Source organism: Nipponia nippon, unplaced genomic scaffold, assembly GCF_047370975.1.
Source record: "Nipponia nippon isolate SJK-2023a ecotype South Korea unplaced genomic scaffold, ASM4737097v1 scaffold_3, whole genome shotgun sequence".
NCBI classification, from domain to species: Eukaryota; Metazoa; Chordata; class Aves; order Pelecaniformes; family Threskiornithidae; genus Nipponia; species Nipponia nippon.
The window spans coordinates 60797594-60820378 of record NW_028262347.1 but is presented as its reverse complement, the minus strand read 5'-3'; the positions used below and the strand labels follow the sequence as shown (position 1 = coordinate 60820378).

General features: G+C 38.8%; 1 protein-coding gene across 1 annotated transcript in view; it reads left to right on the top strand.

Annotated features, from left to right (window-relative positions):
* Positions 1-21858, top strand: part of RIC8B (RIC8 guanine nucleotide exchange factor B) — a 37541-nt gene extending 15683 nt beyond the window's left edge. The window contains exons 4-10 of the mRNA XM_087766647.1: positions 2172-2266; positions 6923-7076; positions 7419-7514; positions 10018-10162; positions 10316-10460; positions 12728-12847; positions 20719-21858. Coding sequence (XP_087622773.1) covers positions 2172-2266; positions 6923-7076; positions 7419-7514; positions 10018-10162; positions 10316-10460; positions 12728-12847; positions 20719-20830 — 867 coding nt within the window. The 3' untranslated portion in view covers positions 20831-21858. The remainder of the gene's footprint in view (positions 1-2171; positions 2267-6922; positions 7077-7418; positions 7515-10017; positions 10163-10315; positions 10461-12727; positions 12848-20718) is intronic.
* Positions 21859-22785: the final 927 nt, after the last annotated feature.

The following is a 22785-nucleotide window of genomic DNA, read 5'->3' as shown; positions in this document are numbered from 1 at the left end:
ATTTATAAACAGAAACGATAAGGGTAACTTTTTTGTTGAATAACATATGTCTGTGCTACAGTAGTAGAATTATATAGGGAATCTTTCTTTTTAGTCCACATCATATTGTCTCTAAAACAGTGTTGTTAACTTTTCACTGGGCTTTGTAACTATGCAGCATGTAAAGCTAAGCAGAAGTTTACAGTAGTTAAAACTGACAAATAATTGTTCTCTTTACTGCATTGGACTAAACAGCAAATGCGACATTAATCATAACATTAAGGAATGTAAAACTTGAGAGGAGCCTGAAGCTTATTCTTTGTTTTAATGTCTCAAGGATACACTGAATAAGAAATCCTGAAGTTTAAGATTGAGTGAGTGGGCGGAAAAAATCAGAGAGGCTAATACTTTGAATTTCAAGGAAATATAAAGAAAGTGAGGGCCGTTTGTTTATATTCCTGACTTAGACCTTTATTAAAAATGTCTTTAGCGTTGTCAGAGAAAGTTCTTTGTATAGGCAAGCGATTGTTTTGGAGGTAGAAACTTGAGTGGAAAAAAATTACCCGAAGTCAAGCATGTAAGACAGCTATATGAATGTTTGCTAGGTCAGAGTTTGGAGAAGTATCATCTTTGTGATTAAGTTCTTCTGTGTGGAGGAAATAATGTCAGGTGTTTAGCTGGAAAATGAAGCTATATTACATGTTCACCTCTTGAGAAGTAAGCTCTTGAAATCTGGATCTTGAAGTTGGTATGCTCTCATAAAACACTGGGAATATTGAGAGATGGAAAGCCCAGTTTACCGCAGAAAGGCGGGCGGGAGGTGGCACGCAGTCGTGGCGTTACCTGATGAGGTTTCGTGTGGCTGCTGTCTGTGGAATGGGGGAGGTTTTGTCCCACAAAACTTTTCCTCCCCAAAGAGCCCAAGCATGCAACTGTCAGGAAAATTTCTTTCAGAGTGGAGGAAATTCTGGTGTTAGTAACCTTTTTTTTTTTTTTTTTTTTTTTTGGATGAGAATTTAAGATATTCTGGGGCAGAAGCAGCTTATTTTGTGTTTTGAAATAAAGCTTATGTAGTAACTCTTTACTAGAAGTTCCTAAAAGCAAGGAACCTTTAATATAAAGAGCACTTTAGTAGTTGTAAACTGTTTGCCAGATGTGTTAGGTGACGTTCTGCTTAGCAAGTATCTCTGTGGAAATATTAATGAGCTGTAAGAAGAGTAAACAGCATGTTAATTAAGTGGGCTGAAGATGCAGGACTTGAAGAGATTACAAACAGTAGACGGGATGGAAAATAAAAGGAGAGTAGAGTTGTCAGGCATGTGAGTAGAAAACTAAATGAGATCCATCCTAAGGGGGAGAGAACCATTTGAAACACCAGTATATAATGACTGGAGATGGTTTCAAAGTAGCAAAGCCAGACAAGAGCCACAGGTCGTGCAGCTGGCAGATTTGGATGCTGATTTTCCAAAAGGTGCGTTGGGACGCTTTGTGCTAGGTCAAACACACCAGAACATATGATGGATGCCAAGAAGAGCTAATGAAAAAGGACGAGGACGATGATACACACGGTTAAATGATTGCAGTTACCGGTGTACTTTTGTGTGGCTGCTGTCCGGTGGGAGATTGGAAGGGGGAATTGCTTGGGGAGAGCAAAAGTAGGGCAAATAAGGTTGCTGAGAGTAGAGAAGTTATTAACGAAGTGGAGAAAAGGTATCAAGGGAACAGAAGCAAGTGAATTAGAAAAAGAAACAGACTGGGTGGGGGAATGAAACTGTTGGCAGCAAAAGGTCTAAGTGAGGAGGAGGCAAATTAAATGAAGAACATATGTAATCTAAATGGATGAAGAGGCGGCTGGCTGTAAATACAGGGAGGAAGATAGTAGTGGTATCTTAGGAACAGTGGTGTGGAATTGAGCAAATGCTTGTAACAGGGTTTTCTGGTAGTGAAGGTTCATTTAACTGGAAAAAAGTCCCCAGCGACTTTTACAAGGCCTAGTTAAAAGGCCAGCATATGACAGTTACATTGCATTAAGCATTCAGTGAACTCTAAGGTACAGTCCTTTTATTGATAGGGATGGATGTTATGATCTAATAGGTATTTTCCATCTTTAATTTTTATTATTCTAGTGACCTGAAACCCCCACTTGCAATCTTCAAAATGAAAAAATATCTTCATAATTTATATTTATATAGACTGAATCTCATCAATTTCGTTACATGGCTGCCATCCTTCGACACTGCTTATTAACCACGGGCCCTACTGAAGACAAAACTGAAGAGTTGCACAGGTTAGTAGAATTGCAGAACCGATCTATTTTAAAAGGTTATTTATTTTAAAAAAATAGGGAAAAAAATTGCTTTGCCTAAAATCTAAAGTGGAAAGCTGAGAAACAATGAAAACTAATACTTTTGAGTAAAATATTATTAGTCGTTTTGATGAAAGCTGTTTGCCTGAAATATTGTTTAAGCATGTCTGCTGTTCCAGAGAGAAAGTGGCTGGCAAGATTGTTATTTTTGATCAATAATAATGAAGCTGACCTTTTTGAAATCTTTTTGTGTGTGTGTATGTAACTGAGGATGAAAATACATATGGAAGTTCTAGGGGTAGTGCAAATTGAAGTGGAATGCAACTTCTGTTGTTTTGCACAGAAGCTGGTGGAAGAACTGCATTTTGAGATTTTTGTATGTAACTTTTGCAATTCTGATGGTTTGGGATGGAAGTAACAAGTTGGTATTTTATCTCCAATAGTTCTAGGCTGCTTTATTGAAAGTAAAAATATCAGTTCCCTGGTAATAATATTTTTTTTTTTCAAAGATGAGTGAATCATCTTGCAGTTTTAGGTGTGTTTATTTTTTTTCCTCGGTTCTGCACCCAGCGGTTTGTTATGTATTTGCAGCCAATAATCCGATCAAAATTCAGAGTATTTTTAGTGAGGTGGTGGTTCTCTGTTCAGTGTTACTGGGGTTTTTTTCCGTGACAGCCTTATTTTTATCCAAGTAGGTCAGCTGTTCACAGAGCCTGACAGTACGGTAGCTTCAAACACTATCCTGTGTTATCTCTCGGCAATGAAAGTTAGTGTTGCCATTTTCTTCCTCAGAGATGTCCGTGTGTCTTAAGTGTAGGATCTTTTGACGATCTACTGAACCAGTAGTCTCTGGGAAGAAGGATATAGTTTTTCACACCCAGCAATCTTGAAAGTGTTAAATGAACTTGATTAAAATCTTGGAAAGCCCTTAGAGATCAACAGTCTTAGTAGGTGAATACTAAAATCCTACTTCAGAGCCCTTCTCAGTTGGTGCAGGCTAGTTTGGAATAATGTAGGATCCTGTTGCAGTAGTTGCCGTGACTGAAGTTAGTGCTGAGTGTGTCCTGAAAGGCAGGCAGTGTTTTCTCTTTGCTGCTGCTTATGGTGGGTGTTTTGCGCTCTCATCCTTCTTTAAGGGAGGGACTGGTGGGAATAAGTTCCCCACTGTTGGGAAAATTGAATGGATTTGGATAAATTCAACAACTACAAGAAGACAGAGATCAGCCTTTAGCATTTGATCTTGTACATAGCAAGACTGCCTGATATTCTGGTGAATTATTACACAGCTGATGCTCTTCCCGTGAAAACATGTTCTGTTCCCTTGTCCAGGAATCTGACTAGTCTAATCACCCTGTAAAATATATCACGCTGTAAAATTTAATTATCTTGTGCTATTGCAAAAGGATGCATGTTACACAGGTCCTTTTGGTTTTAGCTTTTGTAAACACTTGCAGATGAGATCCAAAAAGGGCTTTACATATACAAGTAGACAGCTGTGGAGAACATGTAGGATTGGTGTGATTTCTGTCCTTGCTTTTTTCAGTCAGAAGGGGTATTTTGTGTAGAGATGCTGCCCACGTGGACCTTATGGAGACACCAAGTCAAGGCGACGATTCTGCATAATTCTGAGAGGGGGAAGCAGAAAAGAAATGGGGATGGTTATCACTGCCTTGTCTCACTGCAGTTGTTTCCCCTTCTCCATCAGACTCAGTGTAGCACTCCCTCAGTCTTTCTGTTATGCTGGGAAAACAACTTTCTCCCTCTGTTAGCTAACTGTGGTTTGTTTAGCTCAAGCTGATAGAAGAAAGAATGCAAGTATAGTATTGCTGCATGTAGTATTCAATCTTGATTTATGTCATACTCGAGGGTTTTTTTTTAACATGCTAGAAGAGCACTGCACAGGTTTTAAATTTTGTGATTCAAATACTTCAGCCTGCTTGCAGAACCTGAGTTTTGTCTTTGAATGCTACAGGATGCAATAAAAGCTGAATAATTTAATACACTTTTCCACCAAGACTGTTCATCACAAGGCAGCTCTGGAATAGAAAAGGTATAGTCAGAAGTAATGCCCCTGCAAATCCTCAGAGGGACCAGGGGCCTGGATCAGAGGGCCCCACTTCAGTCCCCTGATGTATTTGATCAAGCAAAACTTTCATTCCTGATAGCAGCTACAATAATGAATGAGTAAACTTGTGTTAGCAGTCTATAGCTAACATAGCATAGCTAAAAAAATGAGGCTGTGTTGTCATTTGGGCTGTTCAGTATGCTGGACTCTGACCGTGCAATCTTTATTGCTAGAGATGAGGTGTGAGTGGGAGAGCAGAGTGCAACTTCTCGCTCTGCTTTCCACCTGGAGCCTATCAGTAAGGCAATTAGGAAAATAATGTTAAAAATGGAATAAACTATAAGTAGTGTTGAATGAACTTTATGAAGCATTAGGGAGGCATAAGTACATTTCTTAGAACTGCTGATTGCTTGCACTTCTCTAAGTTTGTGTATCTGCAGAATGCAAGATGCTTAAATGAAGGGTTCGGACAGCCTGTTAAAGCACATTGTATGAACGCTTGTGCTCTGAATGTGTAAGTTGAGGATTTATTTTATGTGAGCATCAGGTGTTGGATACATGCCCTGAGCTGTGATGTACTGTCAGTGTGACTCTATTTCTAATAAATAAGCAGAAGTTACCTATAAAAATATCTTATCTAATTTAGTACCTGGTATTGTTGTCATTATTGTGGTTCTGTCATGTCATTACTCAACGTTTGAATATGAACAGCTTAAAGCACCACATATTAGAGTGAGTGCCATTTTTGCCCACTAACAAGGTTTTAATCAAGGCATTCAGCAGCTCTAAATAGGCCTTTGCTTCTGAATTTGCATATCAGGAGGGGGCTGGGAGCATGAGTGGGTGGATGTCATGTCCCAGTGATTAATGATCTCTAGGAAGCCGAAAAGGGGAGAGTAATATACACAGTATTTCTACCCCCTGGAGTAGGAATGCAAACACTATTGTGCAGATCTGTGCATAGTCACTGACTTCCTGGTAGCTGGAGAATTTCATACACTCCTCTACCACAAATAAAACTGTCAGTGGAGTGACAAAGATCAGAAAGCCGGGCTTCATTTATTGAAAAGAATAGCTCAGACACAGTGATCCAGAAAATTAATTTTGTAGGTGTTTGGGAACTTGGTTGTTTAATAAGAAACTGGTAAAAAGAGAACTTTTGGTGAAAGGCATGAAGCCACCAAATATTTGTTGAATTTCAGTCTGTTTTGTTTCTGACTATTCCTGAATTATTGGAGAGGAATAACTTCCATGATATAAAAGATGTATCTTAAACAGGAATTAGAAACAAAACAAAAAGAAACAAGCTTTCCAAAAAGTAGAAGTTGTCTGAATTTCAATTGCTAAAAGAGCAAAAGGGAGATGGCACAATGTGGAACAGCCACCCAGTCTGATCAGACCAAAACCAGCACATTTGTTAGAAGTCCTGTTATGTTTGATTGCCACGATTTGCTTTCCCTTTTACTAATTCTTTGTTAGAATTGTATTAATAACATAAAAACTGAGGGCAGCTTGTAAGTAGATGTTATTAAAAGTGTTAAATGAAGTTGTTTGACAAGTTTTCTCTATTCTTGGAACACTTCGCCAATCCTTGAAGCATCAGTGCTCATAGTTTCCTTGATAGCTTTGAGATCTGCATATGTAAGCCTAAATAGTTCTGTAGTATTTCGGAATATATCCATTTATAAGTTCAGTTGGGCATCAGCAAGTAAATAATGACAGAATTCTAATTTTTGCAGCATCTGTGTAATTTAGCCCCATATTCAGGAAGAGTACAAATGCAAGTCTGTATAATGAGAACAGGATAGATGGCAAACTCAAGGGATGTGTACCATACAAGAGACTCTTGCAAAGTAGGTTCCATCTTACTCCATTAAAGAGGAGGGAGGGACCCTGTGGTCTGATTTAAATCACTTAATGGATATTTGGGAAGCGCTTCTCTTTGTGCTTTGTAGAAGGCAAAGACTGCTAGTTACTGGAAGGTAGTGCTTGGTAAATGAACCTGAATCTTTTTTTAGCGTGTTAAAAGCCTTCTGTATTTTCTATACACTACAAGCTAAGTAAAAGTGAAAACATTTCAGGGGACCTGAGAAATTGCCACCATGCCCCACTGTTAGAGGAGGAAATGTTTTCTATGGTGCACTTTGTCACATTAATGATGGTAATATGGAAGTGTTGTAAAATGTTTTAAGTTTCAAGGAGGAAAAAACTGACTGCTGCAAATCAATGTGAGAGTTCCCCCTGCTGTCCTGCAAGATCAGCTGCTGCAAGACGCTGCTGGAAGCTGTGCCTTATCTATGGGATAGGATACTGTGGGGGCTGGAAGTAATAATGCACTGCTGCAGTATAGCTTTTGGAGCTTTTGTCTTTCTTTTTCCTTGTTTGTTCCAAGAGCCAGCACTCGGGCGATAATGCACACCACCTTCTTTAAAACCCAGAGAGTAGAAAATAAAGCATTGTTTGAGTTGCAGGGCCTCTTCTTGGTTGCAGTTGTACAAACAGTTTTATGGCGAGTTGTACTGTTCTTAATTCTTGCTTCCAAATGAATAATGAATTTTTATGATCTGTTTCAGCAATGCAATCAACCTCTTAAGCAATATTCCCGTTTCTTGCTTGGATGTTCTTATTAGTCCATCATCCCAAGAGGAAACAGATATAAAATACAATGGTATGAATATGGGAGCAATTCAAATTTTACTGGATTTCATGGAGAAGAGAATAGACAAGGTATGGGCTGCAAACATTCTTCACAAAAGGGTTCTCTTTCATTAAAGCAAAAAGTGCACATATGTAAAGCTTCTTACAAACCTTTCAGACAGTATTTAGCACAAATATAGATGTTCTTGCTTCTAGATTGTGAAACACCTCAAAACTGAGGACAAATTCCTGTGAATATCTGAAGCATACTTGCTTGTGTGTGTGTGTGAGGATAAATATTTGGGTCTTTGTTTATATCTATGTGAAGTTCATGTTTTGGCTGTCATATAGGACTTTATTGAAGGGTTCATAGGTTTTGAAAAGAAAAATTTGCTCTTAAAAATTTTTTATTTGTTTTTGGTTTTATTTTAGGGAAGCAGCTATAGAGAAGGTCTGACTCCAGTTCTCAGTTTATTAACTGAGTGCTGCCGAACTCATAGGAATATCAGGAAGTTTATCAAAGCTCAGGTAAGTAAAATATTCGTCAAAATTTGAATATGAAGCTAATGATAAACTTTCTGAGGTTTGTACATCAGTGCAAGACACGGATACTTTAAAAGTATGAATGGTTTCATGTTAAATTACCCACAAAGTTCTCTGCAGTATTTTCTTCTGTTAGGTCTCTGACAACTGTCAGCTATAGAAATAATTTTTCAGTCATGTAAATCAATAGATATTATTGCCTAAGTTCCACGATTCATTTTGTAGAGCTGTTAAATAGTAACATTAGGGGTATTGTAAAGCTGTGTTAATGTGGGTCACCATGGATCGTGTGACACAGGGGCAAAGAACTCAGTGAGGTCTGCCCCCTTACCTCCAGCATATCAAAAAAATTTCAGTGCAGTTAATAAAACTTTGCAAAGCTGTGTGGTAGCCAGTGAGGCTACAGGTGTTTCGATGGGTTCTGCTTGAGTTTTAGTTTGACCTCAGCAGGCAGGAGTCATTGGAACTGAAACTTGTGTATCAGCTGTTCTGTCAGAGTAAAACCCTGTCCCCGAAGAGAGGCACGCTTAATCACTTGGTCTCTTAAAAGAGCTGTTTAATACAGCACAGGCTGTGGGTAGGCTTTTTACAGGAAAAAGGATTTCCATGCCATGGTTAAAGATCTAAAGAATCTCTATGGCTTGGTGGTTGGGTGTGGTGTTTTCTGTTTGTTCTGCTGCTTTTCCTGAAGTCGAGTGGAGAAATGTTAAAAGATGAGCAAGGGAGAGACAGCTGAAACCAGCTGAGAAATGTTCTTTTTCCTAAGTTGCAGTGATTTTCGGGTTGCATCTCAGATGCTGCTCCCAGATCAAAGCTGTGCCTGAATTCATAAATGGAGTTTATGATGGAAAAGAGCGTATTTTGCATATATTTTCTGTGTCTTTCATCTGTACCAGAAAAGTGTTTTTGAGGAATTTAAGAAACTCGTCTTGGTGTTTTTATTGGTTTTGTTCACAGCAGTTCTTTCCTAGTTAAGTAAAAAAAAAAAAAAAAAAGCTGCAGAGCCAAATGTTCAGAAGTTAGAAAATGAAGTTGTCTGCATGTTTTTACGACATCTCGGCATCTAGATGTCAGGATATAATTGCATGCTGTCTCTTACCACAGGACCACTGCCTCATATAGTGCACAGAATGGCTGGATGCTGCTAACTGCATGACCGGATGTTTGATATTTTGAATTATCCTCATTGTTAAGTGTGGCCTTAGGCTTTATTTATTGTGCACTATTCAAATTCTGATCTGAAGACAGAATGATTAATTTCTTCATGGACTGTCCTATGGCACTCATCACTGTATTAGTATTAGAGTATTCTAAAACATTAATTCATTCTTACAACACACTGTGAAATGGCAGTTATGGTACTATCCCCATTGGGGAAAGTAAGCAGGGACAAAGTAAAATGTTTTCGCTAATCGTTTGAATATGTAGTTTGAAAAAGACAGGATCTGTTTTTTTCAAAGTAGTCAATACTGTAGCATTTGTTTGTTTCAGTATCGGTTCCCAGTGAGTCTGATTTCAGTAGTAATTGTGCAGTAATTTTGCACAGAACATGACATTTTTACGTTAGCTACCTAGAAGACAAAGGACCTGCAATTTCTTAGTGACATCTTTGGTTTCATTCCCTAGTAAAACATTGAAGATCCATAATTCTTACAGGAGTCTTCAGACCATTAAATATTTCATATTACAACCCAGATTTGTTTGCAGATGATATCATATCATGCGAATGTGAAAAAATTAACGTAGGTTTTGAGTCTGAATGCATACGCACAAGGAGGTGGAAGTTAGGTTGCAAAACCAGCCATGTTTCAGGCACCTCCTGCCCTTCTTGAGGGTTGAAGTTAACAATATTAATGACATTTAATGAGAAAATAATGTGTTTGAGGAAATGTTATATAGTGTTTTCTCCAAAATCTTTTTGAAACTTAGCTTCAGCCTTTAAAAGAGTGTTTTCTGGGAGAAGTACGCATTTCCTCTATACACGTAGAGCCAGTTTTTGAAAATCATGATAGTAGAACTTGCAATGTGACTTATTTTCCTGTTTTTTCACTAGAAGTATATTCATTGTTCTGTATAAATTACAAATCATGTTAATATTGTAAGTTTCCTTAAGCTGGTATTTCTAGTGCTTTTGCCAGATATTTGAGGAAAACAGAAGAAACAAAGAGCGTGAGATTACTGCTGCCTGTTAGCCAACTCTTTTGGGACACTCATTTGTGCTCTTAAACTCCTAATAGTTGTCTTCTTTTTAAAGTCTGTGTTTGGGACTGAGTACTCTTCTGCCCAGGATGGCAGACCAGAAGGCCTGAGTGTTAAGAAGCAAGAGTCATTAATAATGCATGTAAGCATAGTTGGGTTGATTTTATTCCTTTTTTTTGAAGGAGCAGAGCTTACAGTATTTTCTTGTTCTGTTGACTGTGTTTTCTGCAAGGACTGGATAGGTATTGCCATGCGTTCTATGCTGTTTTTCCTTCTCTTGTGCTGCTAGGTATTGCCTCCATTAAGAGATGTATCAAATCGTCCAGAAGTTGGCACAACAGTGAGGAACAAGCTTGTGCGCCTTATGACACATGTTGACCTTGGAGTAAAGCAAATTGCAGCAGAATTTCTTTTTGTTCTTTGTAAAGAGAGAGGTAAAAATTACTTCTTCTTCTCCCTTTTATATAAGGTCTTGCTGTAATTAGTATATTTGCCTCTTGCTGTAACTCTCAATTCTTTTAACACTATGCTGGTTTTTGTTTTGTAGCTGAATATAGCTGAATAATTTTCTGTATCGCTCTTTGCAGTTGATAGCCTGTTAAAATATACAGGCTATGGTAACGCGGCAGGATTGCTGGCAGCAAGGGGCCTGCTAGCAGGAGGAAGAGGAGATCATTGGTACTCAGATGACGAAGATACGGATACAGAAGAATACAAGTCTGCAAAGCCAAAGTATAGTATTGCTTTCAGTCCTGTTGCAATTTAGATGTTTTGACATAATTTTTTTGTTTTGGAATTACATGTGCTTATATTAACTGCTGTCTCCTGTTGACTTCATGGTCTAATTATTGAGAAACCAGCCTCTAACAGTGACTGTCATATAGTGAGATGGCTGCAAAAAAAAAAAAAATTCACTATGAGAATGGTTTAACTTCAGTAAGGGGAACTATGTAAAAATGAAAACTTGTCAAAAAGAAATAAGGAACAAAAATGAGAAATGTTTGTCTAGGAGCAGTTTCAAGATGCGTATTAGAGGTTCAGAGTACATGTGTGTTCTGCATTTAAATGGATCCTTAAAAAGCTGGACTTGTTAGATGAGAGTAAAGAAGGCTATCAGAGACGATACTGTAAAAGAGTAACAAAGCAGGCCAAAAAGGTTTTGAAGAGCAGCTTACTGGAGGCCTTAAGAATAAAGAGAACCTTCTTCACAGGTTCATCAAGAGCTGGAAGCCTGCAGTATGTATATGGTCATTAGATGGTTGAGATGTAAGTAGGCAGAGAAAGGGGGCAAGTCCATAGCAAAAAAGCTAAAGGAATTCTTTGCGTCATTGTAACTATGAGGAAGTTTGAGGGAGTTCTCAGGTACGACCCTTTCTTTACAGACTATGAGTCTGAAAAACTACTTAAAATTCAAGTGAGAAAAGAGATTTTTGAACAAATTGAGCAAATTTTAGAGAAAAAAAATACAGTAACGAACTTAGCAAGGATGGCTTTTGCCCCAGATTTTCCAGGACCTCACAGGAAGCTGCCAAACTACTAACTATTGTTTGTGAGGTGTAGCTCTGTAACAGAGAAAATGAAGGTGTCAGATGTAGCTTAAGGTTTTAAGCGAGACTTTAAAAAAGGAACAAACCAGTAGGCCTAGTTTCAATCAGTCAGATTGCCTGGTACTAAAATTTTCCTAAAGAATTGAGGAAGTCGCATAGGTAAATATGGACGGAGCAAAAAAAATTTTGTAGAAGTCACACCTCAGAAATCCAATGTATTTGTCTGAAGGATTCAGTGATCATATAGAAGCTCTGTCTGTTGATTTTTATTAATTGTAATTGATTTGGTGTTAAAGGTTTCAGTTTGTCATGTTACATCTATGATTTGATGCCATTTTAAGTAGGTTCTGAAGTTGTTGATAGGGGGCATCTGAAGCATGTTATTTTTCCGCTTTACTCTGTTTTGCTTGAATTACACAGAGATGATTAGGTATATGACAGGGGGTTGTGGCTCACTGAAAGAGTCTTATTAAGAAACGTGAATGAAAGACAGGAATAAATGTAGGAGAAGTTACAGGAATTATATTGATTCTATGCTAAGAAAAGAACTCGGAACAGGAGGTTTCTTTTTTATTTCTGCTCTTCAGGATATTTTTTTTTCTTGCTCTTTTGTCTCTGCTCTTCTTTCAAAAGCCTAACATTCAGTTATATTCATATAAGTAGAAGTATGACATCTGTTCAGTCATAAAAGCTGACACTTAAATGAAACATTCAAGACAATTGCCCATTGCTTTATGCATCTGATTTTCTGTACTGCCGTTAAATGTTTGTGATTCAACTGCTTGAAAAGGTAATTTGCCCTGAAAGTGTTCTTTAAAACTACTTATCTGCTTTTGTTACTTAACATTTCTGTATCGCCATTCACTTGTTTTAACAGTGAAAATAACTGGCGTTGTAAATTCTCAAAGTAGCCTTAATTTGATTTGAGCAAAAATCATCATGGGAGGTGAACGGTAAACTAATTCAACGGTTCTTCATGAATAAGAATATGTAACTGGAACCTGTCTATATTTTTTAAATTAAGCCTGTACAGAGTTAGTTGCAAACATGTTTCTGTCATTCTGTTTCCCATCTATGTCATTATTACTAATTACTATGTCATTATTACTAATCATTATTACCATCATTATTCCCCTGCTTTCAAACTGCTTGTGTAGGGGTTATAGCATAACAAGTACTAGTGGAATGTGCATTTCTGAGTAGCTTACAAGAAATTAATGCAGTGAATCAACAAGATAATATCCTGATTCATGGGAAAGGGCTACAAAAAGGTATAGATATGAACGTTGGCTATTTACAGTAAAAACTTGCATGTGCAGTTCAGACAGTGTTAGTCTTGGTTTCTGTTAGTGGGTTCCTCTTTCCTCCTACCAAGAAGATAGAAAATAGATAGAGAAAATTTACATACATACTTCTATAGAAAAGTAAACTGTATTGTTTTTCCACCTCCAGCATTAACCTTATCACTGGTCACTTAGAAGAACCGATGCCCAATCCGATGGATGAAATGACAGAAGAACAAAAAGAATATGAAGCAATGAAGCTTGTCAACATGTTTGATAAACTTTCCAGGTATTCTATTAGATAGCTGCTTTAGAGGGAGGCAGCTCATATCCTGACTCTTTACTAAGATCTAGTGCTTCAAAATAGTGCTAGAATCGACTTCTTTGCAGGATTAGGGTCACTTTAACTACAGAGAAAAATGTTTAGCCCTTCAAAGAAAAGAGCGGTATGTAACAGGACTTCAGAGGAAACCTTTTGGAGAGGACTGGACAGAATCAGGAAGATCTGGTGGTGAGGAGACCTGCCTCCTAAATGGATAGGCTGATAATAATGAAAAGAATTTCTCCTTTTAAAGTAATTTCTCCTTTTAAAGTATGGGACACAACCCAAGCCCAAGGCAAGTGCACTCATTTTCCCCAAGTCAACGAGCAGCATCTCATGGTAACTGCTTATGTCTGCTGTTTATATGAAGAACAAATACAGTGTGAAAATCGTTGTCACCAGAAGCAATAGATTATATAATAGATCAATTAAAAGGGAATTTGCAATTCAGAATTATTGTGGATTTATTAGAATAAGTGTGAACTGGATTACAAGTGAGCCTTTATAATTTGTTTCAAATGACTGAGATAATGCCATAAAAGAAAATGGTACTTAATGTGACATAAAGGTGTACATTATTGATAAAGAAAGTTGATTATTATTTTATAACTTTCTACATACAAAAAGGGAACAGACCTGTGCTGTTAGCTATAGCCTTTTTTCTCTTTGACTCAATATGCCTAGAATTTGCTGTTTTTTCTTCCCCCATACTTGTAGCCATATTGGAGTGTTTGCTTGCAGTTTCTTTTCTGTGTAAGCAAAGTTTTACATTCTTGAGGAACACTTAATGTAATACTAATTTACCATTGAACTGAGCTGTAGGAATTTATGTAAATAGATAAGTGGATCATTCTTCAAACATGGGAAAACTCAGCAGCCAGAAGTGTGTTTGTGTTTTGTGAGAGTCTGTAGATATTCAAATAACAAGATCTATTGAGAGAAATTCGGAAAACCAGTTTTTTTACATCTCTATTAAAGATTAGGAATATGGCAAAAGATACAGGAGAATCTGGATTTTATATTAGCTGACAACGACTGAATTATAAGCAGAAGCGAAAGCAGGGAAGGATCTCGGAACAACTGATCTGAGACTGTCAGTGAAGTAATTGGATACTTTTTCACATTATTTGCATGGAAAGCAAGTGTAGTATGTCACAGTCTTTTTAATAAAGAGAAGAAAATGCAATGCACATGTAATCTTAATTGAACTACTATGTAAAATGGCAATGATTGCTATGTAAGCTAGAGAATTAAGATGCTGAGCGTTAGGGGTACCACAATAAAATGACTAAATGGTCTAAAACTTTTTTAAAAGGAAGATTGTGACCGGAGATAAACTAAGACTGAAGACAAGTCAGTTGCTATCACTATAGCAGTTACACAAAAAGTCCAAATGGCCTTACTGTAGCATAAGAGCCTTTTCAGTTTGGAGGCTTGGAGACACCTGCTGTGTTGCCTGCTACAAACTGACAATAAGGAAGCAGCTGGTGCCCTGTGTGGCTACTTATCCTCTTGGCCAGTAGCATTGCTGCTACCTTGGGCTTTCTGTGTCGGTTACATCCACCTGCAGTTTCTTCTATAGTACTTAGACTGCAAACTCTTCAGGGCTGGGGACTCTTTTTGTTGTGAGGTTTTTGTTTGTTTGTGGTTTTTTTAGTATAGTGATTACTGTGGGACAGTGTTGTTGATGTGACCCCTTTAGGTGCTGTGATAGCATGAATAAAATCACTTGACCATTCTTCCCACCCTTTTTGTCTTACTGAAAATGGGGGGGGGGGGAGCAGAATGCTGGCAGGAAGGAAAAAGAAAGTAAGACTTGGTTTTGGGAGGCCGTGGGATGTTTTTAATGAATGTAATTGAGTGTAATTGTGGGGTTTGCGGATGTTAAATAAAATGGGAAGCTGCCAGTCTTGTATACAAGAAGAAAGAGCTAGTAACATGCTGATAGTAGTGGGAGTCCCTCCATGTTTTTGAAATTGAACCCTTCTTCCTCCAGCTTGAGCCCTTCGGTGCTGGGAGTTTTCAGAGACTCAACCTACCAGTGGAATGCACTTTTTTCCCTTAGTTTGCAACCTACAAATGTGAACTGGAGGTTGCTTTGATGGGAGTTTTCAGTTGATTCTGGGTTTTGAATCTTGCTTTGAGGCAGACTGCTGGTGGCAGGTTTCCTACTTCTGCTGGTCTTTGTTGTTGTCACCGTAGGAGGGACGTATACCATGAACTGAGCCGTTTCGGCTTGGTGCGGTGCTTTGCTTGTAAGAGAGGAGGAAGTTGGACAGGGACCAACAGCTCCTTCTTCTAATCTTGAACGAGTTTATGTAACTTTATCTGTGTAACTTGGACAAGAGCTTAGAGTCAACTTAAGTGATGTACAGCAAAACTGGTTTGCTTAGTACGTTGTCCCAGTAATGGAAGCTAAGCTTTGAAGAGCTAGCATGCTTTTATTGGAGAAAGGTATGGGGAAAAAAAAAAAGTTGAAGGACTGACAAACTTGCTTCCCTTCCTGACTGATGAGGATAATCGGGCCAGTCTGTCCCTCCTGGGGTGTTCTAGATTTGGCTTTGACGGGCTCTGTATCGTTTTTGAAAAGTTACCTGATGACAGATTGAACTCAGAAAACAAATTTGCCAAACAGTACTCCTTCATTGAAAAGTTATAGCCTTCGTTAATGGCTGTTAACTCTTTACATTGTACCCTTTGTACAGGTTTGTTGAAACTATAAGTAATAAAGTAGCATTTTCTCCCTTGTTCCCTAAGATGCCAGTGGATTTTTGCTCTCCAGGTTTCTCTTTATTTTCAGCATTGGCACTGAAGAATTGAAACTGCTTTGAGGTGATGTAAAACTGATCCATGCTTTTGGTCATTTCAGGTCTTACTTCCGAAGTTTTCCCATTCTATTAGGTTGTTGGTGTTTAGGCCTGTTCATGGGGTAATTGACCATCAACAAGGCTAAATTAAAATTAATCACTCAGTTTTGTTTTATCAAAATGTATGGAGGAAAGCTGAATATTGTTTGTGAACTCATTTCCCCTGCCCCGATATTTTAACATAGACTTGGGTTCTACAAAAGGTTTCCTAGAAATTAATATTTTGCTCAAATTTGGCTGGATGAGATTACTTTTTAAAATCATTTTTATATATATAAGTGTAAATGAAGATGAAAAATCTTGATTACTGCAGCTCTTGGAAGATGTGGATGTTACTTAGGTAGTTGGCTGGATGCCTGAACTTGGCCCTGAAGTAACTGTATGGGCTTTGTCTGCAGTAAGGGTCAATACTATCCTGTTGATTCACTGAGAATTGTTTGGTGACTGTAAATCAGTGTCCTCTGTATGTGATGCACATCTTTGAGCTTTCAAAAACTCCCCAAATCTGCAGAAAGATTTAACTCAACTTTTCATTTTTGCAAAATATCGAGTTAGACACCTTAAATCAGTGTTGTATGATATTCTGTCTGTTTCTATCATAGATTATTGGAAATACTCTGTGTTAATTAAAATGTCTGCAAAAAATGCTAACATTTTTTCTATTATAAATGGTAGGTAGAATTGTATATTAATTGACTAATTTAAAATGTCAGGATGCTTTTTCCAAGCCAACCTTGCATTAATAGCAAGAATCCTTTTGCTGATGAAATGGTCTCCAATTATCACAGCTTGGGTTTTGTTGTACATTGCACAGAAGTCAACAAAACGAGTATGTAAGAGAACCTGTCTCAATAAGCAACTATACTCATTAAAAACACAAAATTAATCATAGGATGAATGAAGAAGGCAATGTTACGTAGGGTTTTTTTTTTCCCTCCCCTTTCTAATCATAGAACAAAGTAATGTTACATGAAAGGATCGGAACTATTATGTAGTACTCAATTATAAGGAGGTGAATAGGTCCCTAACATGCCATTTTATCAAAGGAGCAGACTGGTGTTTACATGATGGCTGTTTCATTACAGACACCATCATTAATTCCATGTGTCAATACTGCCCTGTAGCACATAGAGCAGACAAGAAAGAGTTACCCTTCAAAACAAGGGAATGATTTTTGAGTCGTTATCAAGCTAAATGGCAAGCAGGAAGCCAGAACTTGTATAGATATATTTGAAGGGACTCTTGGGAGATCTGGAAGTGGAAGAAGAGAATGTATTTTACCAGCTGTTTAATTATGGTGTGTTTCTAAGTACACTTGAATAGAATGCTTTGTTTGCATTAGAAAAATGAATGTTGCAAGAAGGTGTATTTGAGTATATGGGAGGTCACATAAGGATGTTCAAATATGTATAAATATGCACCCTGTGTACTTGTATATATCTTCATGGATACAGAAGTATTCCCGCTGCCACCTACTGGGCTGAAGCCATCTCTCTTCTCCCCTATAGATGTACCATAAACATCTAGTCTCTGGATAGTGAACTGTCTTCTGAGGCTATACGTGCCGGTTTCTGGTGCTTCCCTTGCCACTTGTATCTCACCTTAAACAGTAAGCACATCCTCAGCTAGCCCAAGTTGTCAAAGCTCAGTTGAGATCTCTAAGCAGCCGGTGCTAAGTGGGCACATTGCTGAGGCTGGCAGAGCTGAGACCATTCATACCAGGTAAGGGTCAGCTGTGTGGGCTCTTGTGTGGCACTGAAGTTAGCTGCGTGATGCCTCTTGCAATCCTACCCAAAATTCTGTTATTTAGCAGATAGTTGTTCCAGACTTCTGAAGCTAGCTTTGTAGGTAGCCCAGATCTTTTCATCTGTCTCCCTCTGTGTTCTTCCTCTTTGAAAAACAGGAGTAAGCTCATGTAGTGTTCAGAGCTTGCAGTCAAGTCTTCACTGGTGAAAGGATGCCATGTTTTACACCATTTTAGGACTAGATTATGGTTAGGAAAAAAATAGGCTGATCCCTGCGTCTCCTACTACCTCTTTTTTTGGTGGCCTAGAATATTTCTGTCTTCGTACAGTTCAGTTTCACTGGGCAGCGTTTGTCTGAGGAAGGACGTATGGAGTTCGGCCTCCTAATACAGAGAAAGAACAGCAAACTTGTAACAACCGTCATTCATCCTGTTCAAGGACTTGCAAAGCAGGAAGCTCATGCAGGAACAGAAAGGTAATTGATAAACATCCTTGTTATTCTATGAAATGCGAGATCAGCCTAGCTCGTGGTTAAAGCCTAGAGAGGAGGAAATGCATCGGGAATGAACCTCAAATGCAAGACAGCACAGATCATAATGGTGCGCTTTGACATGAGTACAGCGAGCTGAGAAACGGGCTTTTGAGCATCCCGAAAGAAGATACAAACGCACTTCAGTGACTCAGACTTCTACATTACGTTGTCATGCAAAACTTGGTGCATTTATCCCCAAAAGACCCCCACAAAAACCACAGACCAAGACTTGTGCATATGGATGTGTCTTGTCTGTTGCATCTGGTGTTCAGCGTCTCCGCAGATGACTCGCCGGGAGAGAAAAAGTTTCTGTCAAGTTCTGGAGTGTGTGTAGCAGGATGTGAAAGGGAAGAAGTTGCAGAGAAGGAGCTATTTCTTTATAATTGACAAATGATAAGATGGGACTTCTTGGCAATATTTACAGATATCTTATAAGTATCCTTATGTGAGGAGAGGGAGGTCCCCACATAAGGGGACCTCGGGACCTTGTTTTCCTGTGTTTCTCTTTCCTTTTTCTTGAACTGTTTCTTTATCCTTTACTAGCCATTATAACTTATTTATTACCAATAATAAATTGTAAATGGCTAGTAAATTATGTGATTCTGTGACTTCTGGCTGCAATGTAAAATGTTGCAACCTGAGAGTATGCGTTGTGAGTTTTAAAACAAAAATCGAGGATCCTCTCAGCTTAGAGGGGAAGCAAAGGTGATTTCGTTCTTTGTGGCTATGTTTTTACTTTTAGGACTTAAAAAATATGAGCAAGGACTTACTCTTCAGGTTATTCTTCTGCAAAAGTAAGTGTATTAGATCACTACTGAGGCTTGAACTTGAGTAAGTGGCACTGAAGAATTGTTACAAGACTGATTACAGATTTCAAAGGACACTTGTTTTGTATTATGGTGTTTAAAGCTCAGAAGCCAAAAAGACCTTAGATGTATAGGGTTTTTTCCTGTGAAAAAAGTCTTTGCTATTAGATGCAACTCCAAAGCACTCCGCCTTTGCCTTCGGGGGACCCCTACAGCAGGCAGGGAGGGTTCTGGTCCTGTTTGGACACTACATCTAAAGTCTTCAATTTTTAAGGCCTTTCGAATCTGATTTTGAGTATTCTTTTGATCTCTCCTCGCACACATCTCCAGCAGATACTTGTCAACTTAACAGTGCTCTCATTTGGGCAGAATCTGCATACTAGAGATCTCATTGCCTGAAGGAAGAGGACTTGCTGCTGGTCCTCAAGTATGGCCAGCTCGCTCCAGTCTGTTTAGATCCTACTCTTACACACACACAGAGGCAGAGTCCGGCCTGTGCTCTTTGAGTGTGGTCATTACAGATGTCCTTCCCTGGCCGCCAGCTTCCCACCCAGGCCTGGTTAGCCAAACCACAGCAGTTTCTCCAGGTCCAGTTTCTCATGTTTTGAAATGCCGCAGGCAGTGGGATTTGTGAGCTTATCACCGTCGTATCTGGTTGCCACATTGGTGCAAATAGCTGCATTTCTCTTGCTGGTCTCTGTTCCTCCTGAGCAAAAAATGACTCTTGGAGACTTAACAGCTGCTTGACTGTACAATATCTGGCATATGCATGCCATGTAATTCAGCTGTTGCCTTTCTTGCTGTTCCAATGGTTGTGTTAAGGTTAGATTGCCAGCTGTGTATAAGCAATTTTTTCCCTTCTTTTTTCAGCCAGGGTAGTAGTGCAGACCAGGCAGAGAGCTGGTGAAATGCCTTTGCCTTCCCCATTGAGTGATGGAGTTTTATTGTCTGTGGCTCGGGAGGGTGGTATATGTGTGTTAAATCCGCAGTTTTACTGGGCTGCCTTTCAAGCGAGGGCTAAGTTGACATCAAGCCTCCGCTCCTTTACTTAAGGTGACTCCTGAATATTTAGAGGTATTCTCCTTTTTTTTTTCAGCAGAAAATCAAAATGTTATCTTTGCCCTTACAGCTTTTGCCATAATCCACATATAAATGAGGTGATAAAAAGTAAGGATTAAATAAATCTTTGCTAATACTTTTTGATTGGCTTAATCAATAATTAATCATCTCTTAGATGAGGCTGTAGCTTGTGGAGTAGATATAATTGGATTAGCTGCCGAGAGGCCTTTGGAGCTTTGAAGAGATTAAAATGGCTGTCAATCCTGTAATTAAACTACCACAAACAAAAGCAATAGTATTAGAATCAGTTGGCTTTTTTTAAATGAATCAACAAGTACTTACACACCCCTAGCAGCAGTGTAGGCAGGGTCTGTTCTCGTAACCGATTTATTTCCTGCAACAAGATGAATATGTATCAAATGATTGTTTTAATTGCCTGGGCATATATTGGCCAGAATGGCAGGTGAAATTTTAGGAAGAAATGGCTGTCAGAGAACTCTTAGAAGAAAAGCTACTTTGTGTATCTAAAACAGTGAACCTGCTCCTTGTCTTGAGCCTATTAGGCACTGACTTTTCATGGTGTCTTTAATTGGCTAAGTAGGTCTGGCCTACATGAATGAAGTCTTTATCTGTCCTGCGCTTCCCCTCCCACCTATTTTGGAAGGTTTTTTGTTCTTCTTTCTTCAAAACAGAGGGTTTTAGCAGAAATAACTTCCTTTTAAAGGCTCATTATGTACTAAAGCATGTACTGTATGTGACTGTATTATACACATGTGAATTGATATGTGTGCATATGCTAATATATATTCTTTTTTTAAATCTCTTACAGAGATGAGCTTATAAAACCAATGGGAGTGCGGCCGGATGGTACAATGGCTCCTTTGGAAGAAGCAGTCAGCCAGTACCATACCAACAAGCAAGACAGTTCAGATTCAGACTAAAGCATCACCTGCTTCACTCTCAATTCTCCTCTAATCCACACTTTTCCTTAGAGCCACGACATCTTTTATCTAGGCATTTCATCCTCACGTTAGCCAGCATCACTTTAACTGTTCTATTCTTGGGCTATTTAAATGATGGGTCCTGCGGTGTAATGTCTGAATTTTTATTATGTCTGTTTAAAGAACATATCAATTCATTAGTTTATGATCTTTATTAATTTAAAACTAAACGTATTTCAAAGGGATAAAAAAATGAAAGCCCACAACGTAGAAATAAAATACAAACACTTTAATTTTCCAGAATCCTGTTTTCTGAACTCTGTAGGTTTTCCCATTCTTGGTATTTTATTTTCTTGTATTGTCTTGCAAGTCTCTTCCTTTATATAATTGTAATTAAAGAAGCGTGTTTGCTTAATGGCATTAGGAGCAGAGGGTATTTAAACTTAGAAGTCTGACTGACCTTGTGAAGCTGCTTTAACTGGTATTCAGCAATGATTTCAGAGCTGCCCTTTTTAAAATGTCATTGGATTTCTTAGTGCTACACCCTTCTGTGGTTAAGCTGCTGCTTAAGATTTTACCAATGTGTCAGTCCCTGACTGCTGCTAAAATTACCTTTAAATTGGGAACAAGGTGATGTATGTTGTATGTCCTCCCTCCCTCCCCTCCCCCATTAAGACCACACAAATATACACCCCACCCACCCCCCCGCCCCATCTTTGGTTAAGTAAAAACATCCCTATTCGAAACAGCGCTGAAGTATGTACACTTAAATGTTGCCATGAATGGGAGTGGACCGAAGTGAAGTGCATGTGCAAGTGTTTTACTGAATTGGGGCCTACTTTTGGAGATTAATGGGCATGCCTCACTTGAAGGGAAGTTAAACTAATCAACAAAGAAATATTTCCTTTTAGGGAGAACTTAGGAAGCGATGGGATAGGGAATGGGAAAGTGGGAAGGAGAAGAAAGTGTCACTTTCAACTCTGTACTCTTCAAAAACAAAGATTAAAGTTTTAGGCGTGCTGCACTGCTGTCGTTGCCTCTTTGCCTGCTTGGTTTCTTTCCCTGTGTGTTTCTCCCAGCATGAATTACCTGAAGAATAATCCATGTCCTAGTTTGTAATTCCTTTTTTTTGCTCAGAAGCATACACATGCCACTCCTTGCGAACCTTTCGGAGGTTGGTGAAGGTTCTCCAGTTTGTTTCCTACAACTTGACACTGGTTCCCTGAACTAAGGAAGCTGGTGTTCAGAGGCCTTGTAAAGGGAGGGCTTGGTATGGAATCATGCTGTGGTTTCCCGTGTCAGGAGCTTCCACAGGTCTCCTTAGCCTTCTGAGAGGACTAAAAAGAAATAATGCACTGCTGTCCTCTCAGCGGTAAATATCTTTTCCCAAAGGACACTGCCCAGCCATAGCAATGCCCCTTTTTTTAAAAAACAAACAAGCAAGGGAACTTGGGGACATCAATTCTATACATTTCTATAAGCAGGGACCTTTCTGAATGTTAAAATCATCGATGTTTTGGGTTATGACTTTACCTGGGCTACGCTGTCTGCTGTATCCGCATGGAGCATCGCAATTTGCATAGGGGGAAAGGGAAGCCAGCTACTGTTGCCACATAGCAATAGCCAAAGCAAAACCCATCAACGGATGGATAATGCTGTAATCACGCCTATTATGTATGAATCCAAAGCGGGGAGGGAGGCGTTGTCCAGGAGCAAAAAGTATGCTGAGCTGCATCTCAAAAATGTAATTCTGGGCTTAGCATCATCCACTGACTACTCTGAGCCCAGCACAGGCAAGTATTAAGTGCACTGCAAGCGCAAAGAATTTATGAACCCTCCCTGAGGAGCAAAACTTAACTAGCTCTGCTAATGAGGAATTGAGTCCTGTCTTGGTATCAGCTGAGGCTATTTCTTGGGGCTGGAGAAGCAGTTATTTCAGTAATAGGCTTCTATAT